At 60.2% G+C, this 18,898-nt stretch overlaps 8 protein-coding genes across 8 annotated transcripts; 3 read left to right on the top strand and 5 right to left on the bottom strand.

Annotated features, from left to right (window-relative positions):
- Nucleotides 1-135: 135 nt before the first annotated feature.
- EHS24_002437 (uncharacterized protein) lies at nucleotides 136-804 on the bottom strand (the record flags this gene model as incomplete). Its single annotated transcript, XM_028618177.1, has 5 exons — nucleotides 136-182; nucleotides 246-317; nucleotides 358-439; nucleotides 494-749; nucleotides 794-804. The coding sequence occupies 5 exons, from the start codon at nucleotides 802-804 to the stop codon at nucleotides 136-138; spliced, it is 468 nt and encodes a 155-aa protein (XP_028473133.1).
- A 1,026-nt stretch (nucleotides 805-1,830) lies between these two features.
- Nucleotides 1,831-3,678, top strand: EHS24_002436 (uncharacterized protein; the record flags this gene model as incomplete). The annotated part of the gene is made up of 5 exons (XM_028618176.1): nucleotides 1,831-2,170; nucleotides 2,314-2,530; nucleotides 2,581-2,914; nucleotides 2,964-3,082; nucleotides 3,126-3,678. 5 exons carry the CDS (start codon nucleotides 1,831-1,833, stop codon nucleotides 3,676-3,678), a joined length of 1,563 nt encoding a protein of 520 aa, XP_028473132.1.
- A 1,002-nt stretch (nucleotides 3,679-4,680) lies between these two features.
- Nucleotides 4,681-6,451, top strand: EHS24_002435 (uncharacterized protein; the record flags this gene model as incomplete). Its single annotated transcript, XM_028618175.1, has 8 exons — nucleotides 4,681-4,970; nucleotides 5,028-5,050; nucleotides 5,086-5,113; nucleotides 5,163-5,232; nucleotides 5,284-5,591; nucleotides 5,637-5,912; nucleotides 5,953-6,316; nucleotides 6,374-6,451. 8 exons carry the CDS (start codon nucleotides 4,681-4,683, stop codon nucleotides 6,449-6,451), a joined length of 1,437 nt encoding a protein of 478 aa, XP_028473131.1.
- Nucleotides 6,452-6,913: 462 nt separating this feature from the next.
- On the bottom strand, nucleotides 6,914-8,027 carry EHS24_002434 (uncharacterized protein; the record flags this gene model as incomplete). The annotated part of the gene is made up of 2 exons (XM_028618174.1): nucleotides 6,914-7,181; nucleotides 7,243-8,027. 2 exons carry the CDS (start codon nucleotides 8,025-8,027, stop codon nucleotides 6,914-6,916), a joined length of 1,053 nt encoding a protein of 350 aa, XP_028473130.1.
- A 1,060-nt stretch (nucleotides 8,028-9,087) lies between these two features.
- EHS24_002433 (uncharacterized protein) lies at nucleotides 9,088-11,473 on the top strand (the record flags this gene model as incomplete). Its single annotated transcript, XM_028618173.1, has 7 exons — nucleotides 9,088-9,115; nucleotides 9,182-9,351; nucleotides 9,479-9,881; nucleotides 10,202-10,265; nucleotides 10,304-10,680; nucleotides 10,732-11,150; nucleotides 11,204-11,473. 7 exons carry the CDS (start codon nucleotides 9,088-9,090, stop codon nucleotides 11,471-11,473), a joined length of 1,731 nt encoding a protein of 576 aa, XP_028473129.1.
- Nucleotides 11,474-11,641: 168 nt separating this feature from the next.
- On the bottom strand, nucleotides 11,642-13,261 carry EHS24_002432 (uncharacterized protein; the record flags this gene model as incomplete). The annotated part of the gene is made up of 5 exons (XM_028618172.1): nucleotides 11,642-12,121; nucleotides 12,163-12,419; nucleotides 12,458-12,663; nucleotides 12,700-12,995; nucleotides 13,046-13,261. The coding sequence occupies 5 exons, from the start codon at nucleotides 13,259-13,261 to the stop codon at nucleotides 11,642-11,644; spliced, it is 1,455 nt and encodes a 484-aa protein (XP_028473128.1).
- A 329-nt stretch (nucleotides 13,262-13,590) lies between these two features.
- Nucleotides 13,591-15,744, bottom strand: EHS24_002431 (uncharacterized protein; the record flags this gene model as incomplete). Its single annotated transcript, XM_028618171.1, has 1 exon — nucleotides 13,591-15,744. One exon carries the CDS (start codon nucleotides 15,742-15,744, stop codon nucleotides 13,591-13,593), a length of 2,154 nt encoding a protein of 717 aa, XP_028473127.1.
- Nucleotides 15,745-16,234: 490 nt separating this feature from the next.
- EHS24_002430 (uncharacterized protein) lies at nucleotides 16,235-18,859 on the bottom strand (the record flags this gene model as incomplete). The annotated part of the gene is made up of 7 exons (XM_028618170.1): nucleotides 16,235-16,518; nucleotides 16,579-16,661; nucleotides 16,702-16,921; nucleotides 16,959-17,916; nucleotides 17,954-18,146; nucleotides 18,189-18,664; nucleotides 18,716-18,859. Coding segments are annotated over 7 exons (2,358 nt in total), but the record flags the coding sequence as incomplete, so codon positions are not given.
- Between the last annotated feature and the right edge of the window lie 39 nt (nucleotides 18,860-18,898).

Genomic DNA, 18,898 nt, shown 5'->3' with positions numbered 1-18,898 from the left:
TGTCCCAAGGGAGACGGTGATAGCACTTATAACGGAGACAAGTAATGAAAGCAGATCATCCGTACACAGTCCATTTGTCAACAGCTGGCTCCATCTCCTCACTCCTCGGCCATCTTTAACGCTTCAGTTGCATTGTTACCTTGCTATGGCGCTCAAAGGTTTCCGTTGAGAATGCTGCCAGCCTTGAAAAGCGTGGTGATCCAGCAGACTGCGGTTAGCTACTATTCTTAGCCCCAGTCACTCACGCTGGCAGGCAACCCAGGTGCCAGAACGCAGGAGGCTCTTGGGCGTGTAGGTAGTGGTCGCGTACAAGTACACTGCGAGTCAGAGTGGCTCGATGCGAGCGTGAGTGCGTACCGTAGAGGAAGCGCAGTCCAAGGTACCCCAGTACCATCTTGTTCATGTAAGCCGCGGGCAGGCCGGCAACGTTACCAGCGACCTGGATGGCCGTCAGCACCACCCACACCCCTCATCCATCGTCCTTGCAACGCACCACGGACGCAGCAAAGATACCGAGCGACTCGATACAGTTGGTCTGGGCCGCCTCGAGGCGCTTGAGCTTTGCGATGTCGTCGGGCTTGTACTTGCCCGACTTTTCCATGTTGGCGACCGTGTCGCGCGGGCAGACATTGTCAAGAACGCCCAGCGAGGCCATCATGCCGCGCGAGCCGGCGCCCATGGCCTGAAGCCAGACGGCGGCGAGGAGCGGGTACGATGCGTTGTATCCCGGGCTGGCAAAGAGCGAAGCACTGACGACCAGTCAGCTAACCAAGGTTCCACTGCCACAGCTCACAAGGAGATCATGGTGAACAGTTCAAGTGGGAGGTCTGGGAGAGGGGCCCGAGGTGCTCACATGCACTGCTTAAGTACCCCTCTCAACGCCTCTCAGCGCCTCTCACGGTCCCCACGAGTTCCAAATCAGTTGGGTTGACGGTGTCTGGAGGATGATGGCGAGGTGACGTGCCTGTGACCTCACGGCATTCCCGGTGACTGCCGCGCCGAACGACAGTTTGACTCGGTAACAGGACGGCCGGGTACTGAGGTCGACCAGCCGCGGCGGCCCCCCAAGATGAACAATGCAACAATGTCAGCTGAGAATAGCTGTACGCCAGTGATCGGGATGGCAGACGGCGGGTTCCCAGTTAAGCAGTGGGCGGCATGGGCAGCCAGCTTCAGGCCAGAATCGGAGGGCTGAAGCAAGCGGCTCTTTATCGAGGTACGCTGGTAAAGAAGGAGAAATGGTCAGCACGCCGGTCATCGGCAGCGTCAGCCAACAAGTCGACTTCCTAGAAAGGAGATGCGAGGACGGGTGTGGATAATGCACCTGGGAAGGCTTGGTGTGTTGTTGTTGTCAGTTATCAACGTCAACAACAACAAGGCGAAAAATAGAGAACAGGGTGCGCCGACATATGTTGTCCACATATATGTCTCACACCACCCCACATGGTAAGCGTGTTGTCGCACTCCCTTGTTCTGAACCTGTTGCAGAAGCAGACCACCGAGTTTTCGCCAGGTGCAAGACGATGGGGGAGATACCACAGAGAGGATAGGTGCGATTAACATGGGACACCATTCGCGGCGGGTGCTGGCTGAAGGGGTGATCTGATCAGGCTATTTAGCCCCTTTGCTCCCGTACCCCGCACCCACCAGGGACCCGACGGACCCGGGGGAGCGGCTCAAGGATTGATGTCACCATCGACGGCCCGTATTTCATTGTTGCTCCTTGCCCATCCCCTTCGACTTTACATCTTTCTCTCTCGTCACTCGTTTTCTTCTTCCACGGCTCTGGCTTCAACGGCCTCCCTCCCCCCCTTTTAAATGTCCAAGAATATGCCATCGTCCACCATGGACCGGCGAGTGTCGGGCCCCAGTGCTCCAGGTGGCCTGCTGGGCCTGCCTGCCCGCCCGGCTCCAACAGAAAGTTCGCCTCTTCTTGGTCCGCCCACGGCCCCACCTCCTCCTCGTAAACACCACCACGGACTCATCGGTTTAGATCGTCCCGCGACAACTTGGAACGAGCTCCGCGTGCTGGTCCACTCCAGTATACCCCTCTCGGCTGGATTGATGCTCGAAAATGCGCTCAATACCATCAACATTCTTATTGTGGGCAGGCTTGGAAGCGCAGAGCTTGCGGTGGCCGGAAATTCGTCTCTTCTCATCATGGTCACTGGTGAGTAGTTGGGAACAAGTTTCCACTGGAGAGAGAACACAACGGCGGATAGTGCGCACCTGGAGGCCAGCAAATGGACAAGGACGCATGTGGCGGCTCCCAGTGGTCGTCCCACACAAACAAAACAACCGCTGACATCACAGGCTATCCCCTTCCCCTTGCTCTCGCTGCGGCTTTCACCACACTTTCGGCCCCATTATATGCCCAGCCAGAGGCCAGGTATCACATTGGCCACATTCTGCAGCGGACACTACTTCTGTCCCTCATTTCGGCCGCTTTCATCATGGTCTTCTGGTGGAACATTTCACCCATTCTTCTGGCTCTCAAGCAGCCCAAGGAGCTGGTGCATGGTATGAAGTAGTGAGTTGAACAGGGATCGCGTCACCGGGCGACATGGCACTGACGAACAGCTATCTCCGTGCCGCAACGCTCGTGCTCCCGGCTCTGGGTCTCGTCGAGTCTATGAAGGCGTACCTGCAAGTACAAGGCATCATGAGCCCCCCGCCTCTCATCCTCCTTGCTCTTCTCCCCTTCCACACTGGTCTTGCCATCTACCTCGTTCACTACACTTCCCTAGGCGCCCCTGGCGCCGCCATCGCCACGGCCACTACGCTCTGGGTCACCGGCATCCTCCTGGTGCTGTATGCGATGCGCACGCGTGCCGCCCAGTGCTGGGATGGGTTCACCCAGCGCGCTTGGGCAGACTGGGACGCCGTCCTCTGGCTTGCCGTTCCCGGTGCTCTGGTAAGTGTCTAGGACGAGCACTTGTTTAGTCCAAACCTAACACCCGCAGATGTTTGGTTCCGAGCTCTGGGCATTTGAAGTCATTGCTTTGCTGGCGGGTCGCCTCGGACACAATGCTGTCGCTGCCCAGGCGGTTATTTCGACTCTTGACAACCTTGTGGCCATGGTGTGAGTTCCACATGGGCACCTGGAGCTCTCGCTGACGGAACAGGCCATATGCCATTTCCATCGGTATCGCCAACCGCGTCGGCAACCTCCTTGGCTTTGGTCTGCGGGCCATCAAGCGAGCTCGTCGCGCCGTGCGTGCTGGCTTTGTTCTCGAGATCCTTGTCGCCGGATCCACTGGTCTTGTAGTCCTCATCTGGCGTGAGAAGATCGCCCTCATCTTTACAGACGACCGCGAGGTCGCCAAGGAGGCTGCCCAGGCTGCCATCTTCGTCGCGTCATACCAGCTGTTTGACGGTCTTCAAAACGTCGGCGCAGCATGCCTGCGCGCATTTGGTCGCCAGAACGTCGGCTCTGTCATCCACTTTATCGGATACTACGTCGTGGGTCTGCCTATTGGCGCATACCTCGGCCTCGGTCCCCCCCACTGGGGTCTCGCCGGCCTGTGGGCCGGTGCGGCCCTCGCGCTGGCGTGCACGTCGGCTGCCGAACTCCTGATCGCGTTCAACATCCACTGGGAGAACGAGGTGGAGCGCGTGCAGGCGCGCGAGACGGACGAGTCGTCAGACGAAGGAGAGGAGGACGAGTTTGAAGAGTAAATGAACATGACTGGTCTCGGGAGACACACAATGGGCCCACTACTGGATTGTTGTACAGTATTGCCCGCCTCTTGCAGACGGCACGGCACTTCATGCAAGCTCTGGCGCGCACACCTTTTGAATCTCCCCAAACTCGCCCGCCCCTCCCACACCGCCCATCACATTTTAACCATCCCAGTATCAAATTAACAAGCATGCATCCATTTTAGTCCACCCTGGTGTTCCCTGTGGCCTGTGGCCGAGCCAAGATGTCTGAATGGCCATGGCCCCAGCGGCGGCGGACTGTGGGTGCCTTCCAAGCAAAGTGGCGGCGGCGTGGGGGGGCACAGCCCAGCCATCCCTGCCCAGCCCATGTACGACGTACGAACACACAGCACTGTACATGTAAACTTGTCGTCGCCGCCTATACGTTCTCTCGCGTCTTCCGACTTGCTGTTTAGCGCGCTTGCTTGCGCGGCTCTGGGGGGCCCAAGAGGGGCTGCCGTACTGTGGCTTTTGACGAAGGAATGCACGGTGCAGAACAGGGCTGGGATGCTTGCCCATTTAACTCTGAGGGATCTGGGGGGAAAGCTAAAACAGAACATGGGCGGGTGGCGTCGACGCGTGCGTCGTCTGTGATGAGAAAAAGAGAGCGCAAATGAGATCAGCCTGCAAAGTGCCCCTTCCCATGCACACACGCACGGTGCACACGCACATGCATCTATACATCCTACACACACTCTCTCTCTCTCGTTGTGCTCAACTTGCATCTTTTCCCGTCATCTAAACCCCCATCTCTGCGTTCCCCGTACCGCCATTCCGGCATTCCACTACCCGTCGAGACGCGACGGAACGGGCTAGCGCGCATCTGCAGCATCTAACGTCCACTACCAGCCAGGACGCAACCGGGCCAGCCTCTCTCATACGACCAGGCGTCTATAACGACCAGCATCCAGTGTTTGCTGTACATGGCATCACCCACACTCTCATCACCTTTCCTCCTCCTTCGTTCTTGCTGCATCCATGCGCCTCATTCTGCCGAATCCCGTCGGCGGCCCGGTGACGATCGACACGAGCGTCCTCAGCGCCGGCTGGAACACTGTTCGTCATCGCCTCACGCCGCTCGCTCCCTCGGCCCGTCGTACACAACTGCGTCTCCTCCTCTTGGTCGGTCTCGTGGCCTTGGTCACATTCGTGCACCCCGCACCACCGTTCCCTCCCAGCTACTCGGCCGAATACAGGATCGAGCGAGACTTGCCCCAGCATGACCGGACTTTGCCGTTTCCAGAGGGCAAGAATGGCCGGTATATCAAGTACGTCTCTGAGCGTCTTCCTTCCTTGCCTTTTCTTTGCCACTGACGTTTTGACAGGTTTGACGTGCCTCAGGGGACTGGTGAGGAGCTCGTGGCGAATGCATGCTGACCCCAGGTTTCAACCACCACCTGCAGCGGGTCCTGTAAGTCGTCTCCATTCCACTGCGAGCCGCCACTGAGACAACAACACAGCCTGCAACACCACATTGCCGTCTTGAGCAACCGCTCCCTTGCATTCGAGCCAGTCGTCAAGGACGAGACCGTGAGCACCAACGGCATCTCGCCTCTCGGACACGTACTGACACCGTCACAGTGGCTGCCGTTTGAGCTTACACGCTGGCCGTGGCGCTCTGCGCGGATCCCGCTCTCGGCCTATGTCGGCAACGTGATCAACGGCTTTGAGCGGTTCTACAACACCCCTCGCGCCGTCAGTGCCGACTTTTACGCGTCTGTCTGCCCCAGATCCAAGCAGCATGTGATCACCGTCCGCAGCGCCGAGTATCCCGACGGCGACCTCGAGCTGTCCCTCGACGGCCAGTCCCGTATCACGCAGCTCCAGGTGGCGCTGTTGACGAGCGACAAGGGCTGTGTCCGTGTAAAGGGCGAGGTGTTTGACGATGCGTGAGTTGAAGACTACAAACTGTTCCAGTTTACTAACTGGTGCAGATACTTTGACTCTCAGGCGCCCATCGACATTGTCGACAAGCTCATCAAGTCGCCCGTCCTCCAGCACTTTACCTTTTCGCCCTCGGTGCTGGCCATTGTCAACAGCGTCATGAAGGCCATCGCCCCCGAGTCGCCGCTGTACAACCTCGACAACTACTTTCGCGCACACAGCACCTCGGCACCACGCACCTCGCAGTGGCGGCACGTCCTCGCCCTCCACCTTCGTCGCGGGGACGAGTGGGTCGCCACCTGCCACGAGAAGGGGATGCGTCGAGCGTGAGCTGGGAAAAGTGCCATGCCGAAGCTGACATCTCAGCCCGTTTGCCGGTTTCAACAAACTCCCACTGCTCCCAGGTAACGAAAACGTCCCTCCGGCCGAGGACATGGTCGAGGCCACCCGGTTGGGCCTGTACAATGCCAAGTGCCTTCCGGACGTGACCGCGATCATTGCGCGCGCGCGCCGCATGCGCAAAAACCACCCGCTCCTCCGCACCATCTACATCTTGACCGACGCGCCCGACGAGTGGATCGACGAGGTGCGCCGGTGGCTCGTCAGCGACGCATGGGATAACGTGTTTATCGGCCGCACTGACGTGTACGATGCGTGGCCGGACCGTGAGGTCGGCGTGGCAGTGGACATGGAGGTGGCGCGCCGCGCCGGCGTGTTTGTGGGCAACGGCGTGAGTGTGCCAGGCGGTGTCTCGTCTCCCAGGTTATACTCTTTACTAACGAGGCAGTTCTCCACCACGTCCTCGAACGTGGTCCTCTTGAGGCAGCGCGACGGCGTCCACCCAGACTTTACCCAGTTCTGGTAACCTGTTCAAACACGTATAGACACGAAAGGGAAAGGAAGACTGTGGGACGCAGGATGCGACCCGGCCGACAGAGTCAAGAAGTCAAGCAGCGAGGACAGTCCGGAGCAGTTGTTATGTGCCATAGGTAGAAGGACGCAAGCATATGGTGCGATGTATTTGTGTTGTGTATGGCACGGTACGACCTGGGGTCGGCAAGCGCGACCTCGAGGCAAGGACCAGTCTTATGGACAGGCAACTGGTACTGGCATCTTTGACTGCCCAACATGGGCATTGCGTGCTACAACGATACAATCCTGTGTTTGGAGAACTGGAGGCGCAGTATGACACAACTGTTTGCGGAGGGCGGGCTTGAGAACTTGGGACTTGGGAGACGGCATGAGAGGGACCGGTGTTGTCGCTCGGAGAACAACGAAGAGGAGAGAACGAAAGCGAAGGCAATATTATAAAACGAGAATGAGAAACTCAGTTGAACAGCCCAAAGGCGCCGGCTTGAGGCTGGGGAGTGTGCGTCGAGATTGGGCCTGACACCGAGTCAGACGCAGAGGTACTGGCCTGGCCGTTGTGGGGGGTGGCGGGCGAGGGGAAGGCCGCGCTGGGGGTTCTGCCACCGGTCGGGAAACGGCGCGGAGTGAGAGCTTCAACGGAGGTGCTGTTGGCTGTGCCAGACTGGGACGAGGAGCCGGTCTGGGTGTCTCCGCCACTCAGGGGCATGGAACTGAACGCATTGTCGCTTTGCATGTGCTGAGCTCTGAAGCTGTTAGCTGGGTCTCGTCCGAGGAGATGTAACTAACTCGGCCGCAAAAGGGCCCCAGCTGGTGCCGAACTCTACCAACTCCCCAAGCCAGTATGACTGGACCAATTGGTCGAGACCGTCAATGACTGGGTGGGTGTTAGGCTCAACTGCGTCAGGGACAGGAGTTGCAGAGTCGTTGTCGTTGGCGACATCGGGAACACCTTTGTTTGGAGTGGGACTGGTGACAATGACAGTGGGGGCCTCTGCCTCGAAGACGATGATGCTGCTCTCAGAACTGGTGTCGAGCATCTCTTCCCGGACAAACAAATCGTCGCTGCTGCTTCCGGACGACGACAGCGAGCTGGAGCTGGACAGGGACAGCAGTTCCACAAACTTGCGGGTCGCAGCTTCCTTTGAGGCTCGGCTCTGGGTGACCCTTGTAGGCGCCGACACCGATACAGCTGGAGGCATCCTGGGGGCTAGGTTGGGGTCGTCCTTGGGCTTCGGTGAGGGCTTCGCGGCAGCCTGCTTTGTCCTCGAGGACCGCGCTGAAGGCGGGCTGGCAGAGGTGGATGCCTTGGGTGCAGTTGTCTTGGTCTTGGGAGCAGTCGTCTTGGCCTTGGGAGCTGTCTTCTTTGGTGGTGCAGCGCCCTTTGTCGCCTTCTTCTTTGGAGGTGCAGCTGTCTTCTTCTTCGGCTCGGCAGCAGCGGCCTTCTTGGTCTTGTTGGTTACGCTCTTGGTAGGAGGGGCGGCGCTGGCGTCGGGAGGTAACGCGTCAAGAGCCTCGAGGTTGTCCTCAAACCACCTCATCGCCGCATCTACGGCCTGCTTATCGTGGTCCATCCTTGTATGGGAAGGTGGTGTGTGACGTAGGGAAGGGAGGGCGAGGGCTGTGGGAGCTGGTGGAGAGGAGGATCGAGAGGACGCGGCGAGTGGCGCGGTCGGTCTCCGGGTATGTTGTCGGTGGCCCCGGGATGCTCAGAAAGCACTGGATGGATGTGGAGTGCCGAGGAGGTGATGAGATGGAGTGAGAAAAGGTGGATAACAGGAAGAGAGGATGTGGTGGATGAGAGAAGGCGAGGAGGGAAGGCAGATCGGGCGCACTCACCCATGATCACCCAATTTCGTCATGTGTGTGTGCGTGTGGCGAGTCCAGTCAGCCGTTTGGGTCCCATTTTTGAAGTGAGCCGCGGTTTAGGGGAGACGCACAGATCCCGGCAGGCGCTGCAGTCCATCTATCCATGATCCTCCACACTGTGGTGCTTGCGGGGATATGCACAACTGTACATATTTGAGCATTCAATTGTAGCCAGCGCTTGCTCTGTCCATCAATCCATCAGAGAGGGAGGAGGGAGGGAAGGAGCCATGCGTCAAAGAGAAGGTAGTGGTACGAGAAACCCCCGTGCTTCCCATATGCTGATAACATGATCGGTTTAACACTGGATCCATATGCTGGGTTCTCTTGTGTACTGGTGTATGCCTGCACGCATGTATTGCCTCAAGACCGCGGTCCAGGGGAAGGGGGGGCAACCAGTTAACCGTTTGGCCCCGCGACTGTTAGCGTACCTATCCGCGGGGACTCTTCTGCGTCAGTGGGGCCTCTTCCTCAACCACTCTGGTCTGTGATTCTGTAAGAGGTTCTCCTTGATCTGATTGCGCTCCCATCAGTGGATCAATGCCCCTCCGGCAACGTCGGCGTGGCAGCGGCCTGGGGGACTCTGGGCAACGCGCCGTGTCGCCACACTCGCCTGTACCGTGCGGGGGCTAACCGACTATGCTTCCGTCATCGCCACTCGGTTGTTGACGCAAGCTGCCCGCTCTGGCCGCTTGGCCGCGTCGTGGTTACTTCATGACAACAACCATCCATCTTCTCACCGCCCATCCCCGAGCAATCGCAGCTCTAATGGACGACGACAGAGACTACCGCGACGGTACGTGTTTTCCTGGGGCAGTGACCAGTGACGGCAGACCACCCGCACGATGCTGATGCTTCCCAGACCGTCGCGACGAGGCGTCGGACCGTGGACGCCGGAGCCTGAGCCGGAGTGATGCCGGCGCGGACCGCGAGCACCGCGAGCATCGCGACAATGGCCACGGCCACAGCCGTAGGCGCGACGACGACCGCGATGATGACCGTGGACATGGCCGGGGCAGACATGAACGTCATGTGAGTGCTACTTGGTTGCTGAGAAAGGTGGATTGAACACGTCAAGCTGACGCGCCGCGCCTGCCCATTGCTCAACCGCAACTCTCCCCTCACACCATACGCACCTCCATGGATGTTCATACTACAGCACCGAGACGACCGCGACCGTTCACGTTCCCCACGCAAGCACCGTTCGCGTTCTCGCGACCGCTCTCGATCGCCCGAGCGTGAGAGATCGCGTCGTGACGAGGACGACCTGTACCGCCCCGACGACCGCCGAGACCGCGACCGCGACCGCGACCGCGACCGGGACCACGACCGAGACCGCGACCGCGACCGTGACCATGATCGCCGGCCCGACAGGCGGTCGAGCTTCTCCTCGCGCGGCCGCGGCGGCGGTGGAGGCAACGGCACCGGTGGAGGACCCATGAACGCAACACCGGAGGAGGCCGAGGCCCACGCGAGGGTCAGCAAGCGCGGCAACCGCCTCTACGTCGGCAACCTGTCTTACGACTGTACATACCGTGACCTCTCGCGGTTTATGAGTGGAGGTGCGTGGATGAGCTGGGATGGGAGCAGGGCGACGGGTGGGACTGGGAACGCCGGGAGGACGGCGCGGGCAACGGCAAGGGCGCAAAGGGAATGGGGACTGGTCAAGCCAAGGGCTAGGGCGCGTGGCCTGCGAGCCGGACGGCATGGAGACGGATGGCTCCATAGGAGCACGGGGACCTCGGTGCTGGCTAGATTAGCTGGACACGTTGATGATGGAGGAGTCCTATGTCGCCGCGAACCCGAGCCGAGCCAAACCGTCGAACCGAACCCCTCACACCCCCCTAACCACAGAGCAACGAGAACAATGTTGACAATCTAGCTGGCGGCGACGTCGTTTTCTCAGAAGTGCTGGTTACACCAGCTGGCATGTCCAAGGGCTGCGGGTGGGTTGACGAAGGTGCGCGTCCAACTGACCTCCCAGTATCGTCGAGTTTGCGACCAACGACCAAGCAAGGCGAGCCAAGGCTGAACTCGCCGACCGACCGTTCATGGGCCGATCTGTCTTTATCCGCGAGGACCGCGAGGAGACGGCGCGCTTCGGCGCCGCCTCTATCCCCGGCAAGATGGGCATTGCCACCGGCGAGGCTCGGACGTTCCTCGGCAACCCTGGTCCGGCCGGCAACCGCCACGTCTTTGTCGGCAACGTCCCCTTCCAGGCGTCGTGGCAGGACCTCAAGGACCTGATGCGCCAGGCCGGCGAGGTCATCCGCGCCGACGTCGGATCCACCGCCGATGGGAGGCCCAAAGGCAACGGCACTGTAGTCTTTGCCGACCCCGAGAGCGCGCGTGGCGCCATTCGTGAGCCCAGAACCCCCACCCCTGACCTGAGATTTTACTGACTCGTGGCAGAAATGTTTAACGGCTACGACTGGTTTGGCAACATTCTCGAAGTGCGCGAGGACCGGTTCGCCAACATGCCCTTCCGTGGCCGAGGCGGGTTCCGCGGTGCTCCTGCCTTTGCGCGCGGCGGCGGGTTCGGCATGCGCGGAGGTATGCGCGGCGGGTTTGGCGGCGGTGGATTCGGCGCTGGAATGGGTATGGGCGGCGGCATGGGGATGGGAGGAGGCATGGGGATGGGTATGAGCGGCGGCATGGGCGGCATGATGGGTGTGAACGGTGGCGGAGGCTACCACAACGGCGCTGCTGCCGCCGGCAACGGATATGGCTACGCTGTCGCCCAAGACACCGTCCCCGTCCCGGCTACCCCCAAGGGATCCGGCCTCAGACCCGAGCCGGCCGAGCCCAGCGCCCAGATCTGGGTGCGTAACGTGAGTGCAGATGTCTCGTGCCCTCAGTAGTCCATATCTGACAAAAACCCCAGTTGCCATGGTCGACGACAAACGAGGACCTCGTCGAGCTTTTCGAGACGGTCGGCAACGTCGTCCTCGCCGAGATCATCTACGAAGGCGACCGAAGCAAGGGAGAAGGAATTGTGCAGTTTACAGAAACGCAAGAGGCCCAGTCGGCCGGCGACAGGTTCATGGCTTACATGTACGGCAACCGACCCCTCGACGTCCAGTTTAACCCCAGCTGGCACGAGTTTGGCGCCGCCGCAGCTAGGGGCGGCCCGCCCGAGATTGCGGGCGAGTAAATGAGCGACGCAGAAGAGAGTGTGAGAGAGTAAAAAGAGGTGCTAGGTTATGTGCTATGTAGGCAGCGAGCGATGCAGACACGTGAGGCAGTTTTCTATCATGAAAGGCGTCTGTGACATGTCACGCTATGGTGGATTCTACAAAGTACGTGAACTGAAGGGCGGTGTCTACACGGTGTACTGGCGAGAATATTCGTAGCTGTTGGGGTTGTACTCCGTCTCGAGCCCCGAGTCGGAGAGAGTGATGGACTCGCTGACAGGAATGGACTGTGGCTGGCCGAAAGTGCCAGTGGAGTTGGCCGCGAGATGAGCCGCCGCGTCAAACTCGCGCGGGGACACGAGCGTTAGGTGGCTGGGGATAACGCCGACGTTCATGCGACGGGGGGTGCTGGCCAGCCAAGTGCCGTAAGGACTGGGAACATGGACAGGGATGGGTGCGTGGATGGGGCTTGGAGCGGGCTCTTGCTGGCGGCTGATGGCGAAGACGCCATTCTCGACGAGGGACGAGGTGGAACGCAGCGAGAAGAGCCAGTTGCTGATATAGTCGTGGCGGACGTCGGCTTCAGCGGCAATGCTGGTCGTGATACCGAGGAACTGTGCCATGCTTGACGGGACACACGCTGAGCCGCACCATATTTCAGTGGCGGTCTGATGGGTGTCAGCCTGCGCAAAGTAACTGCGATACCCACGTAGTCGTCACCCTCGCTGACCATCAAGAACAGGCGCCACACACTGCCAACGGCCTCCACACCGTACACGCGCTTGCAGAGCAGTGGGATGGGGAGGGAGTGCACGGGATCCGTTTCGTGCGCGAGACGGGCAAGGCGGACCACGAGACCGAGTCCGAGACGCATGGCAGTCAGGTTGTCGAGGTGGGCCTTGCCGAAATCGCCACAGAGAGGCTGGGTGGAGCAAAATACCCACGGAAACCACGGGGCAGAGGGTGCTGGGCGTCAGCTTGGGGGGGAGAGGTGTCAAGCTCACCGTCACCGAGGTTGACCACTAGGTCCTTTATACTCGCTGCATACAGCTGCACTTGCTTGCCAGGGTCGAACAGCAGCTTGGAGGACGGACCGGGGCTGACGGCGATTCGCAATGGGTCAAGACCAAACACGACGTCGGGGCGGGTTGACACCAGGCGGTCGAGGCCGAGGACCATCTTGACGCGGTCAGCAGTGACGCATGCGCCCCTGTTGTCAGCTAACGAGGGCAGAGCGCCAGCTCACATGTCACAAGCGGCATGGCGAGGTGCAGCAAGGTGGAGGAGGTAGTGCAGAATGCGGGCGTAGGCACCATCGCGCCTACGATCAAGGACGTGGATGACGGCCATCGAGTCGCGGGCTCCCGCGAGGAGCGGCGGGGCGAGTTCAGGTTGAGGGCCAAGGTTACTGAGAGGAGACACGGGAGGGATAGATGTACCGCGCGTGTATGTGCCAAGAGGTGAGAGGGGTGAGAGGGGTGCACCTCCCGACACTGGTGACAGGCTGAATGACTGCGGGCCATGGTGGGTGGCGGCCTCGGACTGGGGGTCAGCTGAAGCATACACCGTGAGAGGACAGACAGCTTGCGTACCCCTCCAAGAGCATCTTCCCAGTGCTGCAAGAGTTCTTTGGAAGCCAGAACAGACGAGGCGGCCTCGCGAACTCCCTGGCTCGCATACGGGAGGAGGACATCGCGGACGTTACCGTACGCCTCAAGCGTGGCGGCGTAGAGTTGCTGCTCGCGCAACGAGGTAGGAGGCGGGGAGGGCGCTGCGAGTGAAAGGAATGCTAGCTCCCCGAGCGACATGATGGGTGGATGTTGGGATTGAGGGATAGGGGGAGAAAGAGAAGAGGGGAGGTGAGGAAAAGGGAAGGTGGGGAAGACAAGTAACGGCGGAGGGAAGGCATCGGTGAGGTGTGCAACGGGCCTTCCCTCGTCAAGCTCAGTGTGCACCAGGCGAACAAACAACCACGATGCATGCGGTACCGAACACATCTCTGAACCAAGACGCAAACATTTCAGCCTCCACTCGGAGCTCCTCTCTCTGACTCTCTCTGTCTCGCGCTGCGCTGTCTCTCGCTCTCTCTCTCTCTCTCTCTTATCGTTAAAAACGTGTCCAAATCTAGACTTGACGGCTAGTGGTGGTGCTGCTTTGCTTGGTGGCGCTTGAGCGCGTCCTGCCTGGTAAAGTATTCGCCACAAGTCTTGCAACGGATCCTCGGCTTGTCCCTGATGGTCTTCCACAGCAGCGCCTTCTCCTCTGGCAGCTTGCCCTCGGCGACGAGGTCACCCTCACGGCGAGCGTGGCGTGCCATATGTCGTGGAATGTCATACTTGCGAGTGAAGACGTCGGGACAGCGCTGGTATGGGGGCAGCGGGTTGACATAGTCGCACTGGACGCCGCCGGCAATGTCGCCGCCCTTGGCGGAGGTCTCGCTCATGCGGCGAGCCTTGGGTGCGGCAGCTGCTGACTTGGGACCCTTCTTGGAGCCCGACGAGTTTGGCTTGTTGGTTGCTGGCGGGGCGGGCGGGACGGCGAGGGTTGAGCGCACGCGGGGCTTGCGGTTCTTGGCCTTGGGTTTGCGCACTCCTCGGACACCACCGGCACCGTGGTACTCGCTCTCACTTGCGCTCGCGGACTCGTACTCGGAATCGCCCTCGACGGCCTCGTCTCCTTCATGCGTGGCGGGGCGGAGACGTGCGTCGGGAGCCTCGAGCTGCATCTCGCTCTTCCTTCGCTTCTTTGGGGGTTCTGATCCCTGATCTTCGCGCGGCTGGCCATCGGCGCTGGGCGTACTCTCATAGCCGGGCGAATCGTAACCACCAGGGTTGGGGACGACCTCTCCTCGGCGCATGGGGCCAGAGGGGATACCGCTCTCGCGCCACTGTGCGACGGCCTCGGCGCCGGCCTTGCGCTTGGTCTGCGAGCTGTAACGCGTGCGCTCGTGGTGGGCGGCGGCGTGAGAAAGAAGGTCGAGGCCGGAAGCAGACGAGGACGATGGACTACCCTCACGGAGGCCACCGACAGTCTGGTCATCGTCGTCATTGTCCGGTGATCCCTCAGCGGACACACCCGCAATTGGTGTACCTCCCGTGGCCGTACCGGCGGACACAGGCGCACTCCCAGGAGCGACAAAGGCCTGCGTTGGGGTTCCCTGCGCACTTCCAGAGGGGAGGGGGACGCCGTTGCGTCGGCCTCCGGGCGAAGCCATCTTGCGACTGGTGGATGCGGGCGGGGGCATTTTGGGGGAACTTGCCGAGCGGTTGGGCTGCTGGTTGTTGTTGTTGTTATTGTTGTAAAAGTTGGGGTAAAAGGTCGAGGGGTACGATCCTGATGGGGTAGAGACCGAGTTGACCCACTGTACCGAAGCGAGATGCTCGGATTCTTCAGAGGACGTGCTGGATCCCGAGCTCACAAACGAGCGACCCGTAGCAATGTCACCGCGAGCACCGACCTCACCGGGACGGCGGACAAACGCGGCCATACTGCGTGGGAGCTCGTACGTGTTGCCCGAAGGGGGTGGGATGGGCATGCCGAGGCCTTGGGCCGAGACGACGGAGGCCGTGCCGTTGATGGAACGCACCGCCTCGTCCGTGAGAGCCAACTGTTTGGCGATTGCCGCATCGTCCATTGCAAGCTGTGTAATGTCGCGGTCGTCATCCGAGGACACGGGGTAGTTGGGGAATCCGTCTTGGTTGTACACAGACCCGAGGTTTGTGATGCCTGAGAGGGACAAGGATGATTCTGTCGACGTAGACCTGGCCTTGGACCAGCGGCTTGGGCGGCCGTGATGACGGGAGGCACCGTTTGCGCTCTCGCCCGTGCTCGTCTGTGAGTCAAGGGAGAGGGAGGAGGATGACTGCCAAAAGCTGTTGGCGCGAGTGGGGCCACTGTCGCTGTCCGAGAGCTTGGAGGGGGGTTCGGGGTCGCTAACCGTACGTTGGCGTTCGGCGGCTCCTGGGCCGTTCACGGGGGCCGGAGCACCCATCGACCCGATGGCATTGGGAGGAGCAGGGGCAGGCGCTCCTGGAGCACCTGCAGTGTCGGCCGCCGACTTGGGTTGCGCAGTGGCAACACCGGTGGCGGCCTGGGGGGCGGGATCATCGTCGCTCGACATGGTCGGGGTCGGCGAAGGCGCGGCGAGCCGGCGAGGAGGGAGGAGTAGGGGCTGGACGACGGCGTCGGGAGACAAGAGCCGGGGGCAAATGGTCTGCCAGCCCGCGAGAGCGGAGAACGGCGGCCAGACTGTCATGGGGTAAGCGATGGAGGAAGAGAAGGGAATGTCCATTGTTTTGGTTGGGTTCTGGTCTTGACACTTGCCTCAGAGAAGAAGGGTTCTTGGGGGGGAGACGCGGCGAAGGCTTCGGAGCGAAGGTCGCGCGATGAGCTTCTCGGCGTAATCCTTCTGCTGTGCTGAACACGTGAGAGGAGAAGGAGAATCCGCAATGGGGGTGGGGGATGGGGAGTGAAAGTGGGATGCGTTGTTGATGGATGGCAGAAGAAAGATGTAAGCAACGGGGCAGTAAAACGTCCCAGGCGCTGCCTGTGGACCCGACCGCCCACGCACATCGAGCCGCCGAGGTAGGTGGCGAATCGACAGTTGTGGGTGGCAAACTGGAGACCACGTGACCTCCCACGCCTACGAAGGGGCGGTGCCTATTTTTTTCCGATAGGCATGCAGCGGGCCAATAGGTGAGAGAAGCGCATCTTTGTGCGCAAGGTCTGTGGGTGGGTGGCGGCATATGCTTCTGTCTCTACTGCTAATCAATTGTACACTGCTATTGTTCTCCTGACTCGCCCCATTGGCTCCAGTCCGTTACCACCACACTCTTGACCGCGCGGCATTGGCAGCCACATCCTGTAGGGCAGACGTTGGTCGTGATCACCGCCTGACTGAACGCCGAAGACTCTCCGCCGTGATCTGTGTGGCGTTCGGTCCGCTCGGTGATGGCCGACTCGAGGGATGTACCGTGCAGACCAGCCGAATGGCGTCGAGTGATACCAGGAGGGGCAGGTGATGCCGGACGTGATGCCGACAGTGGAGCTGGTGGAAGCGGTTGATCTGCCGTGTGATATGTTTTGTCTGTCACGTTAGCGCTGCAGGCCATAGTAAAAAGCGCACTGTAATAGAGCTCAAGACAAGGAGCATGTCCGCCGTGTCGGCACTTGTTACAACCCTGCCAGAGTCCCTTCACCGGCTGCCGGCTGTCATGTCAGCTATGCTTCACGCAAAACTTCAGCTTACCAAACAGCACAAAGCTTTGCGGCTCGTCGACACTTTGTACACCACCAAAATGTCTTCCTGTCCGCAGTGTCATCCAACGAGCCCGTCGACTTGCCACACCTGGCACAGTGCAAGATGTGCGTGATGCCATCCTGCGTAGCAAGAGTCTGGGCCGAGAGAACGTTGGCGTACTTGCGCACATACGCGACGGGTATGGAGAGTTGGTATCGTTCCAACAAGTCTGGATAGTCAGCTAGCGTTTGGACCGAACAGCTCACCAATGTATGCCTCCAGGACACGTTCCGACTGTTTTCGCGGGAAATTCACCACCTTGCCACCGACGATAAGCACCGCTGTGGCAAGCTGCACTTCGCCATCATCGACATATGACCGCCACCAGTCGAGCAGCATGCCGCACCGTGAGGCACGGTACGTGTCCCACTGGTCTGGTGGGAACGACTCTTGTACGTGACGAGCAAGCGCGGCAGGCTGGAACCTGTCCTTGGTCGCTGCGACAATTGAACCCCGGCCGCTCCCAGCCGGCGACTGGAGGGCAGACGCGCGCCCTGCAAGTGCCACTCGGTCCATTCTCGGCGTGCCCGGCCGTGTGCTGTGTGGTGTTGAGCGCGAGGTGATGCCTCCGCGGTAGCCGTTGGCCCCTGAAGCAGACTCGAGCGCGGCCGCAATGCCGTAGGGGTCTGGATAGTCCATATCGTCCAGAGCTGGGGAGTCGTCTCGTGAAGGTGCGTCAAACGCGAGCTTCTTCGCCACCGTCCTACCCAACAGCGCTCCATAAGGGGAGGGATTGTAGTTGGACGAGTCGTTGCGTGTCATGGTGGGGCGGACGGCGGAGGGGTGGATAACAGGAGGTGGGATGAACGCCTTGAACTGTGACTTCAACAGTGGGGTCTGCGGCTCGTCGCTCTCCGAGGAGCCCACTGAGCTCGAGCTGTCATCGTGGATGAGGAGAGGGTGGAGTTTGGACACAACAATGCTCTCGTCAGACTCTTCAAGTGGGATTCCCGAAAAGCCGTAGATGGACGGGGCGTTACTCCGAGGCGCCTCGTCGTATCCGTGAGGTGAAGTTGCGTTGATGACAGGCACAGACGGGTTGGATGTCTGGTTAAAGACTCCCTCGTTGAAGATGCTTTCGTTCGGGCTGGCAAACTCCTCAACAATGCCCTGCAGACAGTCCCACACTCTTGCGTCGTCTTGACGCCCACATACTTCGGCAACCTGGCAGGTCAGATTCCAGCATGCGCAAGCGACCTACCTCGCGGTTCCAACGACACAATTTCTCAGCTGTATCGCCTTCGAAGCGATACTGCTGGGCCATGTAGACGAACTCCTCGTCATCATTATCTGGCAGCGGAACAGTGCCAACGGTTTGAAGGGGCTCGTACGGCCGGTCTGCTACACCCTTGCGTGGTCGGCCGCCAACTTGCCAGGAATTGAACTCGGGCTTGCTGGAATCGGTTAGCCAAGGATTCAGTTAACCATCTACTTACATGTCGTCAAAGGGAATCTCGCCCTGCTTGAACCGGTCAATGGCGTACGCCATTTCACCCTTTGCGCTCCAGGCAATGACCTGGCGTGGAATAGTGTCGAGCGGGTACGTCTTGGGTGCGACCTTGCTGTTCAAGTCGACCTGGACGAGTTCGCCCTTTTGATAACAGGCTACCAGCGAGTCCGAGTCGTCCCAGATGGCAGCGACGGCATTTCCTTCTATACCAGGCAACGCATATTTGGCGACATGGTGTCTCCTGACATCCCACACTTCCAGCGCCGAGTCGCTATCGTCGGGAACCGTGAGTTCTGTTGGGCGGTTGGGATCAGCCGCCATCGCGATGGGCTGGTCAAAGGGCACAACCACCAGCTCTGTGGCGTGCGATGGCCGCCAGTCGACACTTCGAATCTGGTATGCCGTGTGGAGCATGTGGGTCGGTGCCGCTCCCTTGTCCCAGGCATGGTCCATGTCCCAGATCTGTGTCCACGTCAGTCACTGGAGGCATTGCAGATGTGCTCGGTTGCTCACTTGGACGGTACGGTCACTTCCAGCACTCGCCAGCCATCCCTTGCCGGTCCCAAACGCGCCGTGTTCATCGCCTGCACCCTTCCACTTGAGATCAAGGACCGCCTTGGATCCGTGTGCACCCCACACTTTGCCGATAGGCTTGGACTGTATGCGGTAGTCGTAGCGGAACAGACCGCCGGCCTC

This window comes from Apiotrichum porosum (assembly GCF_003942205.1).
Source record: "Apiotrichum porosum strain DSM 27194 chromosome Unknown scaffold_13, whole genome shotgun sequence".
Taxonomy (NCBI): domain Eukaryota; kingdom Fungi; phylum Basidiomycota; class Tremellomycetes; order Trichosporonales; family Trichosporonaceae; genus Apiotrichum; species Apiotrichum porosum.
The sequence above is the reverse complement of the archived record's forward strand: the minus strand, read 5'-3'. Positions and strand labels throughout refer to the sequence as shown.